Source organism: Primulina huaijiensis, chromosome 14, assembly GCF_012295235.1.
Source record: "Primulina huaijiensis isolate GDHJ02 chromosome 14, ASM1229523v2, whole genome shotgun sequence".
Lineage (NCBI taxonomy): Eukaryota > Viridiplantae > Streptophyta > Magnoliopsida > Lamiales > Gesneriaceae > Primulina > Primulina huaijiensis.
Window position 1 is genome coordinate 6,381,143 of NC_133319.1, and position 15,009 is coordinate 6,396,151.

The following is a 15,009-nucleotide window of genomic DNA, read 5'->3' on the forward strand; positions in this document are numbered from 1 at the left end:
GTCGAATTCGAGTCGATTATAAACACAAACGTCAGAAATTTGAGCTCGTAAAAGCTCGATTGCATTCTGGCCTGGCAAGTCAAGAAAAAGATGGGCTCATTTCTGGTGTTAGCCCTTTTATCACTGGCCCAATTTATTCATGTATAAATGGATTCCAACCCAATGGAAAAAGGCGATAATTGCTCTTGATCGTTCCTCACCCGTAGGCCGTAGTTTTATCCTCAAATGATTCATCTTAGGCACTCTCCGCTCCTCCTCCCATATTCTTCCGGATACAAGCAGGAAATATTGATAATTCCATATGGGTTCAGGGTTTTTGAAGTCAAGGAGTTGAAGATGAAAAGAAGAAATGGCTGTTTTCGTGCTGTGGAGAAAGATTCGGAGTTCGAGTTCGACCCGGATAAGGCCCGGGAAGCTTTGAGAAAGCTTGATGAACAGCTGCTCTCTCTCTCCAAGAAACAGGTTGACCCACCAAAGATTAGAGGTATTCTTTAGTATTTTATTGAATTGATCATTACTCGATTGGACTTCGTGTTAATTTATTTGAAATTGACACACTTTGATTGAGCTTTTCTTCATCCTAATGGATTAGTTGGAGCAAGGCTCAAGCAATCACACAAGCGAGATTTTACATCATGGATTAACCCTTTGGGCGAAAATCCAACCAGAAACTGAAAATTGTTCAAATTTTACGCCTTAATGTTGCAAAATAGTACGTAATTCTGAGATGCACCAAGTTGCCCTGAGTTATATAAATATGGGTTCTCCACTGATCAATCACATTTCTTCAGTTGGAAAATTTTAATATAAGCATGGAGAAATTACCGATTTTGATCACTTTCTCATAATACAATAATCATGTTGAGTTAGCGAGATACAAGTTTTGGAATCAAGGCTGATGGATAATTGAACACATTGTGTCACTGCCTAGGAAATGAGAGAAGAACATAGAATATAATGAATAACAATGTGGGAGTGTTCTCACTTCTCACATATCAATTCATTTTGATTAGAAGTGGAGAATCGAATTTTATTGCAGATTCACCTGTACCTCAATGGCCTTGAGTTTTTTGCGTAGTTGACGGGAATATTTAACTTGTGTTGAACTTCAATGGCCATGAGCTTTTTGCGGATCGAAAGCTGAAATTATCTCGATCTTTTCAGCTTTGATACTTCAATGGCCATCTCGAAAGCTGAAAATATCTTGGTCTTTTACTTTGATGTATTGTTTGTCAAAGGCTTGTACTATATGTTGTAACGTAGTTAGATGATCGTATGCAAGAGCAGTGGAGCGGGATTTTGGCTATTTCAACATATTTTTTGGTACATTTTGGAAAACATGACGCACGCATATGCTTCATTGTGTTCAGCTGAGCTGCTACTGTGATCTTTGCCTCGTACTACCTGCATTTGAAGATGATATTTGAAAGATGCTTTTGATCATAAACGTAATGGAAATTAACATATTGTACGTATCAGAAGTTAGTGTTGTATTCTGGTGTTGTCACCACAAGCACACAACATGCAGCGGAAATTGATTATTTAACACGTAAATATAACTTGAATAAATAGAGACCAGATTTAAATTATGCACAAGTACGAATCCTTGTGCAATAAATCATGGAAAAAATTCACTAGAAAAATATGTAATCGTTTACACCAAAATAATACTAGTGAAAATAACAAAACCAAATTCTTTGACACTCAAAAAGAATTAAAATGTATCAGAATCAACCAAACTCAAAACTAGATGCGTAAACCGAAGTTGCTTAAAAACAATAGAAGAACACTCTTCGATCAACACTCTGCGTCAGTGTTGTTCGGCATGTGTCTTCAATACCAATCAGCAACACGAAAATTTTGTGAATCAATCACACAAAGTCTTTACACGAAAATCTCCAATACTGAACTTGTGCAAGTTCAGAAAAACTCCAACAGCTGCGTAAAGATTCTCTCCAAAGCCGTCTCGTTCTTCTCTCAATATTCCATATAAATAAATTTTCATATCTTGATCTAATTATCTTTCCATAAGAACAAAATCCTACAAACATGGAAACAAGAGTTTATTAGGAATAAGACTCTATTCCAATCTAAGATATTATATCTTAGAAATAAATAACAAAAACAAATCATAGTAGATAAATACCAAGATTATATTAGGTCAACCAAGTCTAGGAATAAATCTTATTATTAGATCAAGTCAAATTAGTCTAGAAATACAAAACTCTTATTTTTTTAATTTAAATAAAAGACAAAGATTAATTAGGAATAAAATATTCTTTTCAATATCTAAGTGACATGACTTATCCCATGCTAATATGATGCCTTTTGCTTTGTATTATCTCAGCCGTGGACCTTAAACAAGCAACTTCCCGGGTAACTGAAGAAGCACCCGAAATATCAGGATCCTTTTTGGCATCTGCAGCTACCGTTCTGTTTATTTTCGGCATATTTTACAATGTTCTATTCCTTACAGTCATAAAACCATCCATAGATGGAGAGAAGTCGGTTTTCGCCCCTAGTAATACAGAAGCCGATGAAGAAACAGTTTTGCAGCAAATGCACTCGAGCCCAGAAATCCCCGTCGTCCGGTGAAAATGTACATTTGAATGGTTAATTGAGTTGTATATTTTCATGCTAGTATGAATATCAGTCATCTCGTTATCATTTTCTTGTGTTTGTGTGTTGTCTGAATGTAGTTGAACTAGTAGTTCAAAAATATATCAGACAAGATAATACATAGCTCAATTCTGGAAATTTCGTCAAATAAATAAACCGTGTGCAAGTATTTGCTCACACGTAGTCACAAAATAACAATCAATTCAGACAAATCCCTACCACGGTCTACGTCACACCTATTTTCTCTATTTCTTGTGGGGTAATTTTTGAAACACAATAGACAAAAAAACATTTAGTGTCGGCTCGAATATATTTCGGATAAAAAAATAATTCAAAGAGGATTTTTATGTTGTAGTTTGTATTGTACATAAGCTAGCTCATAGAGAAAGAATTGTCGATGTTTATGTTTCACACCATAATTTTGTCAGTCGATGTCGGATATCTAATAAGTTTTTAAAAGATTGATGATAGTTGTATTGTCATAATCAATTAAAGTTTTTTAAAAAATCGGCACACACTCAAATCGTTATGTATTAATAAAAGTGGAAGTTGGTGAAAAATCTCCAATCAAAACATTTTTTTGGGTTCACTCTCTACCCACAAAATTGTGGTACTATGTCATACAAATTATGATACATTTTCATGTGGAAATGTGGTACACTTCATGTGGAAATGTGGTACTAAAAAAGTACTCAGGGACTGAAAACAAAAAAAAACGACGACTGAAGACTGAAGACCAATTTCCCGTTAATAAAAACTATAAATTTCTCTATCTACCAAATCAATAACTATAAATTTCTCTATCAACAAAATCAACTGTAGAGATGGGCGTTGAATCAATCGATTCAGAAAATCTAGATTTGACTTCTCTTGTGTGATCGACAACATTTGGGAGTGGAGGGCTATATGTACACGTGTAGCTTGCTTCTAGAAGTGTTCGACAAATCAAAGATTTGATAGCCCATCGAGACGGATAGGGAAAACATAACTTTTTCATTCATTAAAAACCCACCCGTGATGTTATAGGCTACTAGTTATTCTGCACACGCACCGCGTGTGTATAATATTTTTTATAATTATCGAGAGACTAAAGTGAAATTTGGTAAATTATCGAAGGATTAAAGTGTTATTTGAATGGTTGAAATTTAAAAAAAAAACAAAAGTTAAAAAAAAAGTGTTTGTTAAATTTTAAAAAAAATAACAAAAATAAAAATGTAATATTGTTATTATGTAAGAGCAAATTTGGGAAAAAATTTTAGTGTCTATTTTGTCTCTATTAGGGACATTCTTAATATATAGTATAGATATAATAAATTCAAGAAAAACAAATATCATCATTTTATAACATGAAAAAATTAAAATAATATACTACGTGGCGTGACACGTAGTTTTCCATGATATCAAGGTATTTATTGATGGGGCCTTTTTTTTATAGAAAAAATAATAATAAAATTGGTGTTATTTCTAATAAAATGTGAAATGATATTGGGTGACAAAATAGTTGGTAGGATAAACGAAATGACTAAGAAAGATTCCTAATCCACTCACTTTTTTCCAACCCCATTTAATCCATTTCTAAACTACAATTTTTGTTACCACATGGTTTAGAAAAAGCATAATTTAGGGGGAAAAACAAGATTATTCGGATTTATATTTATGAGATTAGTTGATGCAGTCAATATTTACAATAAAATAATATTTTGAACATAAAAAATACTATTTTTTATAAACCGAATCGATTTAAAGATCTGTCTTAAAAAATCAACAGTGATATACTTGATAAAAAAAAAATCAAAGTTTGAATAATTAAAAGTAGAGTATGAACCACTTTCCTTTTCTAAAATTTTAATAATTTGCATATTGTTTAATTCAGAACGCAATTTAATTTATTTTAAAGTTAAATTGGTGTGTGTTGAAAATACAAATTTACAAGGAAGAAATATGAAAAATAGAGAGAGAAGTCCTTGCTAAAGAATTATTGGGATTCTCTCTCTCTCTCTTCACATGGCGGATTCACACCTTCGCCGATTCATTCATTTCAAATCTCAGGTTTTTATTTCTCATTTCTTTTTCCATGATCAAGAGTCCGAAGAATAGCTAGCTGTACATTCCAGGTGGGGGTTCTATTCTTATATCCTTGCATCTTTATTCTTTTTCTGCTTTATTGTTTTGTGACATGGCCTCTGGCTTCCCTTTGATTCTTGGTAGTTTAATTCTTTCCGGGTTTGTATACATGTGAGGGAAATTATGTTGTGTTTTTTTCTTCTATGGTCAGATGAAATGATTCATGAATTGTTTTGGAGATTTCCTTCACGGGATACAAATTTATTTACCGTTGAAGATAGTTTTTCCCCCCCAATTATCTCATTTCCATTTTCTGGGAATATGGTCAAATCTGAGTACAGCGTGTTACGAAGCTTGGTAGTAATATATTTTTATTGGTTTTTCCTGTTATTTAGGCAGCTGAAATGTTGGACCGAGTTTTTCTTGACATGATTTCTTGGTGTACTTTGATAAATTCTCAGGGGTTATATTTTTATTCTAAGCATAAGATTAGATTGTTCTAAATCATGGGAAATTGCTGTACGACTCCTGGTTTTTCTGAGAAGAAGAAAAAGAAGAATAGACCGAACCCTTTTTCAATTGATTATGGTGGAAATCATCGCTCTGGCGTTACGGACAAGCTTGTTGTGTTGAAAGATCCAACTGGACGCGATATTAGTGAAAGATTTGATCTTGGACGGGAGCTCGGAAGAGGTGAATTTGGGATCACATATTTGTGCACTGAATTGGAGACTGGTGAAAAATACGCCTGCAAGTCGATACCAAAGAAGAAGCTCAGGACATCTGTGGATATTGATGATGTTAGAAGGGAGGTTGAGATCATGAAGCATATGCCTAAGCACCCGAATATCGTTAGCTTGAAGGACACTTATGAGGATGATACTGCTGTAAATATAGTCATGGAACTATGTGAAGGTGGTGAATTGTTTGACCGGATTGTGGCAAGGGGACACTATTCAGAGAGAGCAGCTGCAGCTGTGATGAAGACCATCGTGGAAGTTGTTCAGGTTAAATTGCAATGAAAATGATTTCAGTTCAATTGGAATGACTTGAAGTTGTATTCATTTGTCTTCATATGATGTGTCTATGGAAGTTTATGTTCCGTGATTTTTTTTTGTTTTTCATGAGTTATTTTGTACTCTTGTCGCTTGCATGAGAACTAATTTGTACCACATGAAACTTTAGCTTTAAAACCTTGCAATTCAGGACATAATGTCACTATTATTTGCATACCGATTACATATTCGACCTTCAATCATCAAAAGTTTCAGTCAACGCGAGCTTCATATATATATATATATATTTTGAGGTAAACAAGCTTCATAATTTCATGCATCCTATTTTGTGTTATTTTTTTTCTTTAGAGTGAGTCCTGGAGCATGCCTATTCTTTCAGACTTGTTATTGGATCTGGTTGGTGCACTGTAACATTTTTCTACCATGGCTTTTCTTTATTTGGGAGGTGCCGCATTTGAGTTTCTTCGTTTTGTTCATCCTTTATGTTTTTGCAAAAGACGATCATATGTTTCTTAGTTTATTTATCTTGATTTATTTTTGTCTTTTTAGTTTCTACCACATACATGGGTATGATTGTCTTACTTATTTCCTAGTTTGTTGCTTCTTGATTATAACTAGATATGCCACCAGCATGGAGTGATGCATCGTGATCTCAAACCAGAAAATTTTCTTTTTGCTAATAAGAAGGAAACAGCTCCCTTAAAAGCTATTGACTTTGGGTTGTCTGTTTTCTTCAAACATGGTACGGAAACGTCATCATCTAAATGTGTTTTCATGGCCTCTTTTCCTTGTCTGTCTGGAGCTAACATCTTATTTCTCTCTCTTTGTCTTATTTTGTGATTCTTTAGGTGAACGGTTCAATGAGATTGTTGGAAGTCCTTACTACATGGCTCCAGAAGTTCTAAAACGAAATTATGGCCCTGAGGTTGATGTTTGGAGTGCCGGAGTTATACTCTATATTCTACTCTGCGGTGTTCCTCCTTTCTGGGCAGGTTAGTTGTGGTGATTTTGATCTGCTACTGTTTCCAAGTCTTAAGATAATGTACTAAATGGTGTAGGCTACAAGGCAAAGGCGTAGTGAAATAAAGTTCAAAATTAATATAGAAGTCTACTTAAGCTGTCATATAATATGCAATACCATAAACATTAGATGTTGGTGCCAGAATTTCAAGCTACAAGCAATTTACGTGATTCAGTTAAAGTGTTCTTACACAATTGAAATACAGAAATTAAATAGCTAAAGATATTAACACGTGAGTGAATATTATGCATAGAAAGCATAAAGATTCAAATTTATATGGTGATGTTAGAATTGGTTTCTAGATTTAAATGCAAAGTTTTGTGCCGTCTTAATTTAACCTGGAAATGGTAAAAGACCAAAATAGAGCAAGGACACGTGCGAGTGGTTTGCTCATGGTTTATTTGTCTAAGGTGTTGAATTTATTCATCCAAAAGCAGACTTCCAAAGTCAATATTGGCTGGTACATCCACTAGTCGTATTGGCTGGTCATTTGTAATTTTTTAAGTTAATTTTCTGAGAAGGCATATTATGATTGTGCAGAAACTGAGCAAGGAGTAGCACAAGCAATCATTAGATCTGTAGTTGATTTTAAAAGGGATCCTTGGCCAAAGGTATCTGATAATGCAAAAGATCTCGTAAAAAAAATGCTTGATCCAGACCCCAGCCGGCGTTATACAGCTCAGCAAGTTCTCGGTGATTCTTTTTTAACTGTATTAAACACTTGAAGTTTTGTGCTTATAATGAATGGGGAGACCAAGTAGAAGTACATTTTCACAGATTTTACTTATTTGAATGCAGAGCATCCTTGGTTACAAAATGCGAAGAAGGCACCAAATGTATCACTGGGTGAGACCGTGAAATCAAGGCTCAAACAATTTTCTATGATGAATAAGCTCAAGAAAAAGGCTCTAAAGGTACATCACACTTGACTACATACCTCAGCATGATAATTCGATCCCCTCCGAAAGGGGAACATATTTTAAATAAAGATTTCTTTGTTGATTTACTGGGATTGTCTTGCACATGCAGGTTGTGGCAGAGCACTTGTCGGTGGAGGAAGTGGCTGGACTTAAGGAAGCATTTGAGATGATGGACTCAGGGAAGAAGGGTAAAATTCACCTTGAAGAACTTAGAGTTGGTTTGCACAAGCTTGGTCATCAGATCCCCGATGATGATCTTCAGATTCTAATGGAAGCTGTAAGAATTATATTTCATGATACCCATTTTAGTTCTTGATTTTACTTTATGTAAGGTTTTTGTTTGAATGTTCTGTCACTTGTCCTTTTTCGGCCCTTTGGGGACTATATTGCACAGGCTGATGTTGATGGAGATGGAACTTTGAGCTATGGGGAGTTTGTTGCGGTATCCGTACATCTTAGAAAGATGGCCAACGATGAGCACCTACACAGGGCTTTTTCCTTTTTTGATCGAAACAAGAGTGGATATATAGAGATTGAAGAGCTTCGAGATGCTTTGAGTGATGATGGTGATGCCAATACCGAGGAAGTTATCAGTGCTATCATGCATGATGTTGATGCAGATAAGGTGCGTTTATTAAGCATATATATGCATATATGCTCTTCCTTGATGATTTTTATGCCCCATTTTGCCTCCCTTGTACCTTCCGCCCCTCACTATTGAATTCGTGGATCCTCCCGTATCTGCTTGTAGCATGTATGTTATTTGTCAGAAGTCTCATAATTTTGATTTGCAGGATGGCCGCATAAGTTACGAAGAATTTGCTGCAATGATGAAGGCCGGCACTGACTGGAGAAAAGCATCGAGACAGTATTCTCGTGAGAGATTCAACAGTCTTAGCTTGAAGTTAATGAGGGATGGTTCTGTACATTTTGCTAACGATGGTCGATAACTGGTCAAGGCCACAGATTTTAAACAGGGCATTTGATCCTAAAAGGGCTGTTCCCTTGTATATTTCTCTTTCCATTGCAGTATATGGAGTTGCTTTTTCATTCTTTACCTTTTACTTCTTTTTCCTCTCCATGAACTAGAGGACTCGTTAGCATGATCAGGCTGAGGCGTTCGTTTACTGTCTGTATTTAGGTCGAGTTGTTTAATTCTCAATTATCTGGAAGTGTAAGCGTGTAAACATTATCTGTATATATGTAAACTCTGGACTAATGTCTGCTATATCTTAAAATATTAACTTGATTCTCATTTGTCATCACACCGCAGAGACATATTCCTGATTGAGAATTGAAATTTGTGTTACTATTGTATCATGCAACCTGTGTCCTGCCGTCACTATTTCAAACTTAGCAAGAAATACAAAATTTCAGCCTAAAGTTGGCGCTGAGCGAAACATTTTACTTTTATGAGGCTAAGCACTTCAATTTATGATCTTCTGGGATTGATTTCGAGCCCCAAGTAGAGGTGGGAATAAACCTTGGTTCGTTACATATTCCATGAACTATGATGAACCCATCCCTCTGGTACTGAAATTCGAATAGAAGATTACATTATGTAGAGACTGCGTCTATCCTCTCCCTTGAGGGGATTGGAGCGTCACCAGTTTTAAGATGTTGCGTTTGGGGCAGTTGATTCACAAAGAGAAAATTTGAAGTTTCATCCGTTTGGTTTTGTTTTGTTTTGGTTACTCTCCTGAGCACAACGGCTAGGATTTTGTATATTTGGAAATTGGAACTGATAATTGAACGAGTGCCCCTGTTTTTCAGTTCTTGATTTGAATTATCCACACTTCTCGCATCAAACTAAAACTCGAAATATGCCCAAGAACACAATAAGCACAAGATTAAGTAGGTTTTGCAAGAATCATGATTGGTGAAAGATTAACAAGATATATATAAAGCATTTAATTACTTGTGACAAATTTTCGCGGTGGGCATGGTGACACAAACAGGAGCATATTTCTTCCTGGCTTCCAGAGTCCCCGGCTTGGGCTCGTCCGCCATCGCAACTGTAGCAACGGAGCATGCTGCGGCTGTGGCCACAGCAAACATCAAGTCCCTCCTAGTGCTGCTTCTCTCCTCTTTCTCGTTCGTTGTCTCAGTCTCCTTCGAGGCTCTCACCATGAAGGTGCCACGGCGGGGAGTGGCGGGTCGCTGCTTGGCAGCTGCGGAGCCACCCCAGAAGGAGGCGGTCATAGTCATGGAAGCCATTGCAACGTGACAGATGGGGTGTGTGTTGGTACTTAAAAATGGGGTGTGCTGATGGATATCACACTATAATATGAGTGATTCATACAAATGTGATCCATTTTCTTATCTTGAATTGACAAGTGCTTCCAGTTGTGTGGTGCCATGTGTGGAAGAAAATATTGGTCGTTCGTGGGGCCTTTACTTACGAATAGAATGGCCTCAAATTCCTTTTGTTTTATCCTTAAAATTTTCAGTAGAAGCACGATTTAATTTTGAGACTTTTAGCTCTTGATTCCAAAATAGATTATTGAATCATAAAATCGTTAAACATTTTACCAAACCTCAAAACATTATTTGAAAAGTATGGCTCATACTATCACCTCTAAAAAAATCACTCATAATCATGAAAAAGTCATAAAACATCCTAAACATAATTTAAAATCATAAATCATAAACTAGTTCGGAAAACTAGCGTCGGTCCTCGGGTTATGTGCACCTTTAGTCCAGCAAAGTCAACCATCAAGACCTCCATTAACATTATTATTAGAATAGAAGAATGTACATGCTCGATGAATAACTTACTTATCATCCTCGAAAAATAGCCAAGGAATCGTGAAAATAGCTAGAGATTTGGTATTTGCTAAACTAGAGCTAGATTAGAGACTTGACTATCATTTTTTGCTGATTGGTTGCCGAGAGGCTTTTCCGCACATCTATTGCTTCTTTCTGTAGAGAGAATAATGCAGGAGATTGATCCTTCTATTGAAATTATCAAAGACCGTTGGACTGAAAACATCAGGCCGAATAAAGTGGACCAACATATATCAATGGGTAGTTCGATTCATGGCTGACCCTTCTGCCCGTCCAGATCAACAACTGATCTGAAACATACGTCTATCAATGTTCATCGATTGATGCTAGCAGAAGGGTCGAATGAGCACAGTTATTAAGAGGGTTATGAGAATATTAGATGATGTATAAATGTGTCATGTCTAAGGATCAAGAACTTCAAAATATCATTTGTATATAAAGTTCAACAAGAAAAACAATTTATTACAGCATTTCCAGTTTATGCCACGATCAAGGCGACACGATTTTGTGTTTTATTTGTCGTAAAGAGCAATCAAATAGCATTAAAAGAAGTTCTTCCCCTTCAAGCTTTCCACAGTTTCCTTGATGCTATCTTTAAAAGAAATTAACTCAATGCCTAGGCTTTTTGCTCTCTCTTTTGAGACCTGGTAGTTTGGTGGAAATGGCTTGTCATCAGCACACCTGCATAGAAGAGCAAATTTCCAAAAAAGAAAAATATATAAAGAATCAAGCGATCCTATATGGTTCACTTCAAATTCCAAAAAATATAAGTAAGAGTAAGACTAACTTCTCAGGAAGGTGAAAGGTTGGGTACAGTTCACGCAATATTTTCACAATCTCTGAGTAGTGCATGACACTTTCCACCATGCAATATCTTCCACTGGCCAAAGGGTTTTCAAATGCCAGAATGTGTGCGTTTGCAACATCTTTGACATTTACCCACCCAAAGGTAGCATTTGGGTATGTATCTGCACCTGCACATTCCAAAGATGGTGACACAGATATTATAGAACTAAAAGCTGTGTTTAGAGAATATGAATTTGATTTTGGTTTTCATGATGTTCTTTAGGTCGTAATGTTACTTTATCTTGGATATTCTAAGGCCATGGTCTTACGTCAATATTTAGCACTTTAGGCAATACTCTATTTTTTGTCCTGAACTTTTAGTCATCATAAATTGGTGGACGTCCTGCCTAAGGTATGGTGAGATAAGTCTTTTTTTTTAAAAAAAAGACTAACCATTGACTAAGTTCAAGATCGCAGCAGAACTGGTATTAAGAGTTGGCTGCAACAGTGGACCAATTACCATAGCTGGATTTATGGTAACCATGTCAATTCCCTTTTCTTTCACAAATTTCCAGGCAGCATCCTCAGCCAATGTCTTTGAAAGAACATACCATTGCTATAGAAGCGATATGACCAAAGAAGTTTGTAAGAAAGTCAATTTACTTAGCCCCCAAAAAACAAGAATGTCACACGCCCAGAACGCGTAGAATCATATTCGTTTCAAAATTTTCAATTAATACGGGGACATAGGTCTAGCGGCTGAAACAAAAAGTAACAATGCTAGATCCTTACTAACACGATCAAGACTTCTCACAAATAACAGAGAAACTGAACATTCACCTGCATTTGCCTGCAAAATTCTGGGTCAGACCACCATGTCTCATCAATTACCACTTCCGGTGATCGAGGTTTACCATTGAAAGCAACAGCAGCCATAGAAGATGTTAAAACAACCCTTTTAACTGATGATGTTTTTGAACATGAGCCAAGAACATTGAGTGTCCCCTTTACCGCAGGATCAATCAATTCTGCCTGATGGAAACAGCGAAGTAAGCTGATAGGTAGTCGTACCATATGTTTTTTTTAAAAACTATATAATATAAGATTATAGCTGACCAAAACAAGCTTCATTTATACATTAATCTGTCAGACCTATAAATTTTGTATGCACCATTCAAGTGAATAATCAAGAAAACGTCCCATCTTTGCTTTCCCTCTTTATTCTAGGACCTTTTTTTTTTTTAATAAAATACAGTTTCCACAAATATGAGGCCATTTTGATACCTCTTCTGTTTCCATAATAATCGAATCCTAGTTTTCTTTGGTTTCACCTGAGTAGTCCATATTCTTTCATGAAAAAATAAAAGGGGCAGTAACCTGTGGATCTGTGACTGCGTGGTAGGAAGGAGATGCGGTGTGAAAAACGCCATCACATCCATCAACTACAGCATCAAAAGACCCTTCTTCCAGTAGATTTGCTTTTGTCAATTGAAGTCTCTCCTTGGCCCCATCAAGTGCTAACAAGTGCTGCGTTTTCTTAGGATCATCTGCAGATTGTTCCAGAACGTCAACATGTCATCAAGATTTTCTCACAACCACAACAGATTAAAGTAAATCTTAAAATTCTTAACATTTTCACTTTTCTACATCAAATTTTTATTCGAATTTCTGCCCACAGGACTCGAACAATCGTACAATGACTATTGACTATGATCCACCCTCATAAACGAACACATGACTGCAGGTAAAGCAAACCCGTTTCTCGAAGTTGGCACAAAATCAAGAAATTCACGACTCATAAAACTGAAAAAGTAACACTAAACCAAGTAAAAATCAAGCCCATATCAAGTACAAACGATATAACACACAAAATCTCCCCAAAAAAAATAATAATAGTAACAATAGTAACAAGATGATAAATGAAGAGTTTTACAGAACTGGGATCCCTAACCGATGCTCTGACAGTGTAACCACGCCGCAGCAAGAATTTGACCAGCCACGAAGCTATGTATCCAGATGCTCCTGTTACGCACACAGTCCTCATCGCTACGGCGACCGTCTAAATATTCGCTCTTGTCAATGGAATCCTGATTACTCGCTCTGCTAATCTTCGATCAGCGCAAGTAAATCAAGCCAGCTTTTGTTTCAGTATTACGTAAGTGCTTTGTTTACGTTACAATCATCCATTACCAAATCCAATTTTGTTTGCCGCAACTTTCCGCTATTCCTTAGTGGACTATTTTGTTTGGTCAAATATTTAAAATGATGTTAGATTTTGATCAGCTTGAAAATCAATATTTTAATATTGAATATTTGAATATTGAATAATGAATATTTGAATATTGAAAATTAGGTAAAATTAGGTGTCGAATATTGAAATTTGTGTGTGATGATGAAGGTAATGATTTAATTTATTTTTGGATTATTTGTAAAGATTTTCTATAAATAGATCTCTCATTTGTGAATAAAATCACAATTGAGTTGAGAGAAAAATATAATAAATTGTGTAGTGTGATAATTTTGAGAGTTTGAGATTTTTACTTTTTATCGTAAATTTTTACTTTTTCACAACACGTTATCAGCACGAAGCTCTAAAAGTCCTCCATATTTTTCCAAGCTCCAAAACAGAAGAAAAAGGTAACAAAAGTAATAATATTTATTTTACTGTTTATTTATTTATTGTGTATATACTTAATATATAATTTAATGTTATAATAAAATAAATTTTTCAAAAACTTGTTATAAATCCTGGGAGGATGTTAAGATGACATCCCACACTCCCGGTAAGGGATAGTATAAAAGTCTATAAGGTTTTTAAACAAAATATCTTATGACACCTCATTATAATAATGTGATATGATATACATAATTATTTAAACATGACTAATATTATATACACCATATTATTACCATAAAATTATACAAATACATACATTTATTTTTTTGTACACCAACGGTCATAAACGGTAACAAAACGGCTAGTTTTTGCCCTATAAATATGATCTCACAAACACATTCAATCACTCAAACTTTCTCTTCTTCTCTAAAAATTATTCTTCATCAAATTTTCGAAGAAAAAAAAGATGGCTTTCTCAAGGTTATTTTTAATTATTTTGGTTATCATACTCACGAGTCTTGTATTTATCGGAGAATATCCTCCTCGTGTGTTTTCTTTATTTTTACAAATGCTTGTACTTGTTGTTTATCCATTACTTTGTATTGTAATATTCATTAACTAATAAAATGCATCGTAGTTTTTTTAGTACCACCATGTCAAACTTGACAAAGCTCGAATTTGTTGCACTCGACATTACGGGGAAAAATTATATGTCATGGACTCTCGATGTAGAAATGCATCTTGAGTCATTGGGTCTAAGCGAGACTATTAAAGAAAATGGTATATCTTCATCACAAGAAAAAGCAAAAGCTATAATATTTTTGCGCCGACATCATGAAGAAGGTTTGAAATGTGAATATCTCATCGAAAAAGATCTCATGGCTCTGTGGAAAGGATTAAAAGAAAGATTTGAACATATAAAGGAAGTCATACTGCCGACCGCCCGTGATGAATGGAATATGTTGAGATTCCAAGATTTTAAAAAAGTAAGTGATTATAATTCGGCGATGTATCGAATAATCTCGCAATTAAAATTTTGTGGACATGAGGTTACGGAATCGGAAATTTTTGAAAAAACATTTTCCACATTTCACGCATCAAATATAACTCTACAGCAACAATATAGAGTGCGTGGATTTGCGAGATATTCTGAACTTATCGCCTGTCTTCTTGTGGCGG

The 15,009-nt window shown here is 35.4% G+C and overlaps 4 protein-coding genes across 4 annotated transcripts; 2 read left to right on the forward strand and 2 right to left on the reverse strand.

Moving 5' to 3' along the window:
• The first annotated feature begins 173 nt into the window (after positions 1 to 173).
• On the forward strand, positions 174 to 2,671 carry LOC140956712 (uncharacterized). Its single transcript, XM_073413567.1, has 2 exons — positions 174 to 484; positions 2,348 to 2,671. The coding sequence occupies exons 1-2, from the start codon at positions 226 to 228 to the stop codon at positions 2,593 to 2,595; spliced, it is 507 nt and encodes a 168-aa protein (XP_073269668.1). The 5' UTR covers positions 174 to 225; the 3' UTR covers positions 2,596 to 2,671.
• A 1,862-nt stretch (positions 2,672 to 4,533) lies between these two features.
• Positions 4,534 to 8,905, forward strand: LOC140956860 (calcium-dependent protein kinase 8-like). The gene is made up of 9 exons (XM_073413763.1): positions 4,534 to 4,733; positions 5,145 to 5,690; positions 6,318 to 6,441; positions 6,548 to 6,691; positions 7,261 to 7,413; positions 7,519 to 7,634; positions 7,750 to 7,917; positions 8,035 to 8,265; positions 8,435 to 8,905. Exons 2-9 carry the CDS (start codon positions 5,190 to 5,192, stop codon positions 8,588 to 8,590), a joined length of 1,593 nt encoding a protein of 530 aa, XP_073269864.1. The 5' UTR covers positions 4,534 to 4,733; positions 5,145 to 5,189; the 3' UTR covers positions 8,591 to 8,905.
• A 559-nt stretch (positions 8,906 to 9,464) lies between these two features.
• LOC140956861 (photosystem II 5 kDa protein, chloroplastic-like) lies at positions 9,465 to 9,913 on the reverse strand. The gene has a single exon (XM_073413764.1). The coding sequence runs from the start codon at positions 9,855 to 9,857 to the stop codon at positions 9,555 to 9,557; it is 303 nt and encodes a 100-aa protein (XP_073269865.1). The 5' UTR covers positions 9,858 to 9,913; the 3' UTR covers positions 9,465 to 9,554.
• A 916-nt stretch (positions 9,914 to 10,829) lies between these two features.
• Positions 10,830 to 13,440, reverse strand: LOC140957845 (phenylacetaldehyde reductase-like). The gene is made up of 6 exons (XM_073415243.1): positions 13,152 to 13,440; positions 12,591 to 12,760; positions 12,054 to 12,245; positions 11,667 to 11,829; positions 11,215 to 11,401; positions 10,830 to 11,108 (listed from the first exon to the last, which is right to left on the reverse strand). Exons 1-6 carry the CDS (start codon positions 13,255 to 13,257, stop codon positions 10,970 to 10,972), a joined length of 957 nt encoding a protein of 318 aa, XP_073271344.1. The 5' UTR covers positions 13,258 to 13,440; the 3' UTR covers positions 10,830 to 10,969.
• Between the last annotated feature and the right edge of the window lie 1,569 nt (positions 13,441 to 15,009).

Bases quoted from the DNA above. Each gene is read 5' to 3' on its own strand.
- LOC140956712 (XM_073413567.1), top strand. From the start codon at position 226: ATGATTCATCTTAGGCACTCTCCGCTCCTCCTCCCATATTCTTCCGGA. The intron at 485-2,347 runs GTATTCTTTAGT...GTATTATCTCAG, and splicing joins TGACCCACCAAAGATTAGAG to CCGTGGACCTTAAACAAGCA.
- LOC140956860 (XM_073413763.1), top strand. From the start codon at position 5,190: ATGGGAAATTGCTGTACGACTCCTGGTTTTTCTGAGAAGAAGAAAAAG. The intron at 7,635-7,749 runs GTACATCACACT...TTGCACATGCAG, and splicing joins TCAAGAAAAAGGCTCTAAAG to GTTGTGGCAGAGCACTTGTC. The intron at 8,266-8,434 runs GTGCGTTTATTA...TTTGATTTGCAG, and splicing joins ATGATGTTGATGCAGATAAG to GATGGCCGCATAAGTTACGA.
- LOC140956861 (XM_073413764.1), bottom strand. From the start codon at position 9,857: ATGGCTTCCATGACTATGACCGCCTCCTTCTGGGGTGGCTCCGCAGCT.
- LOC140957845 (XM_073415243.1), bottom strand. From the start codon at position 13,257: ATGAGGACTGTGTGCGTAACAGGAGCATCTGGATACATAGCTTCGTGG. The intron at 12,246-12,590 runs GTTACTGCCCCT...TGTTTCCATCAG, and splicing joins ACGCAGTCACAGATCCACAG to GCAGAATTGATTGATCCTGC. The intron at 11,109-11,214 runs GTTAGTCTTACT...TCTTCTATGCAG, and splicing joins ACCTTTCACCTTCCTGAGAA to GTGTGCTGATGACAAGCCAT.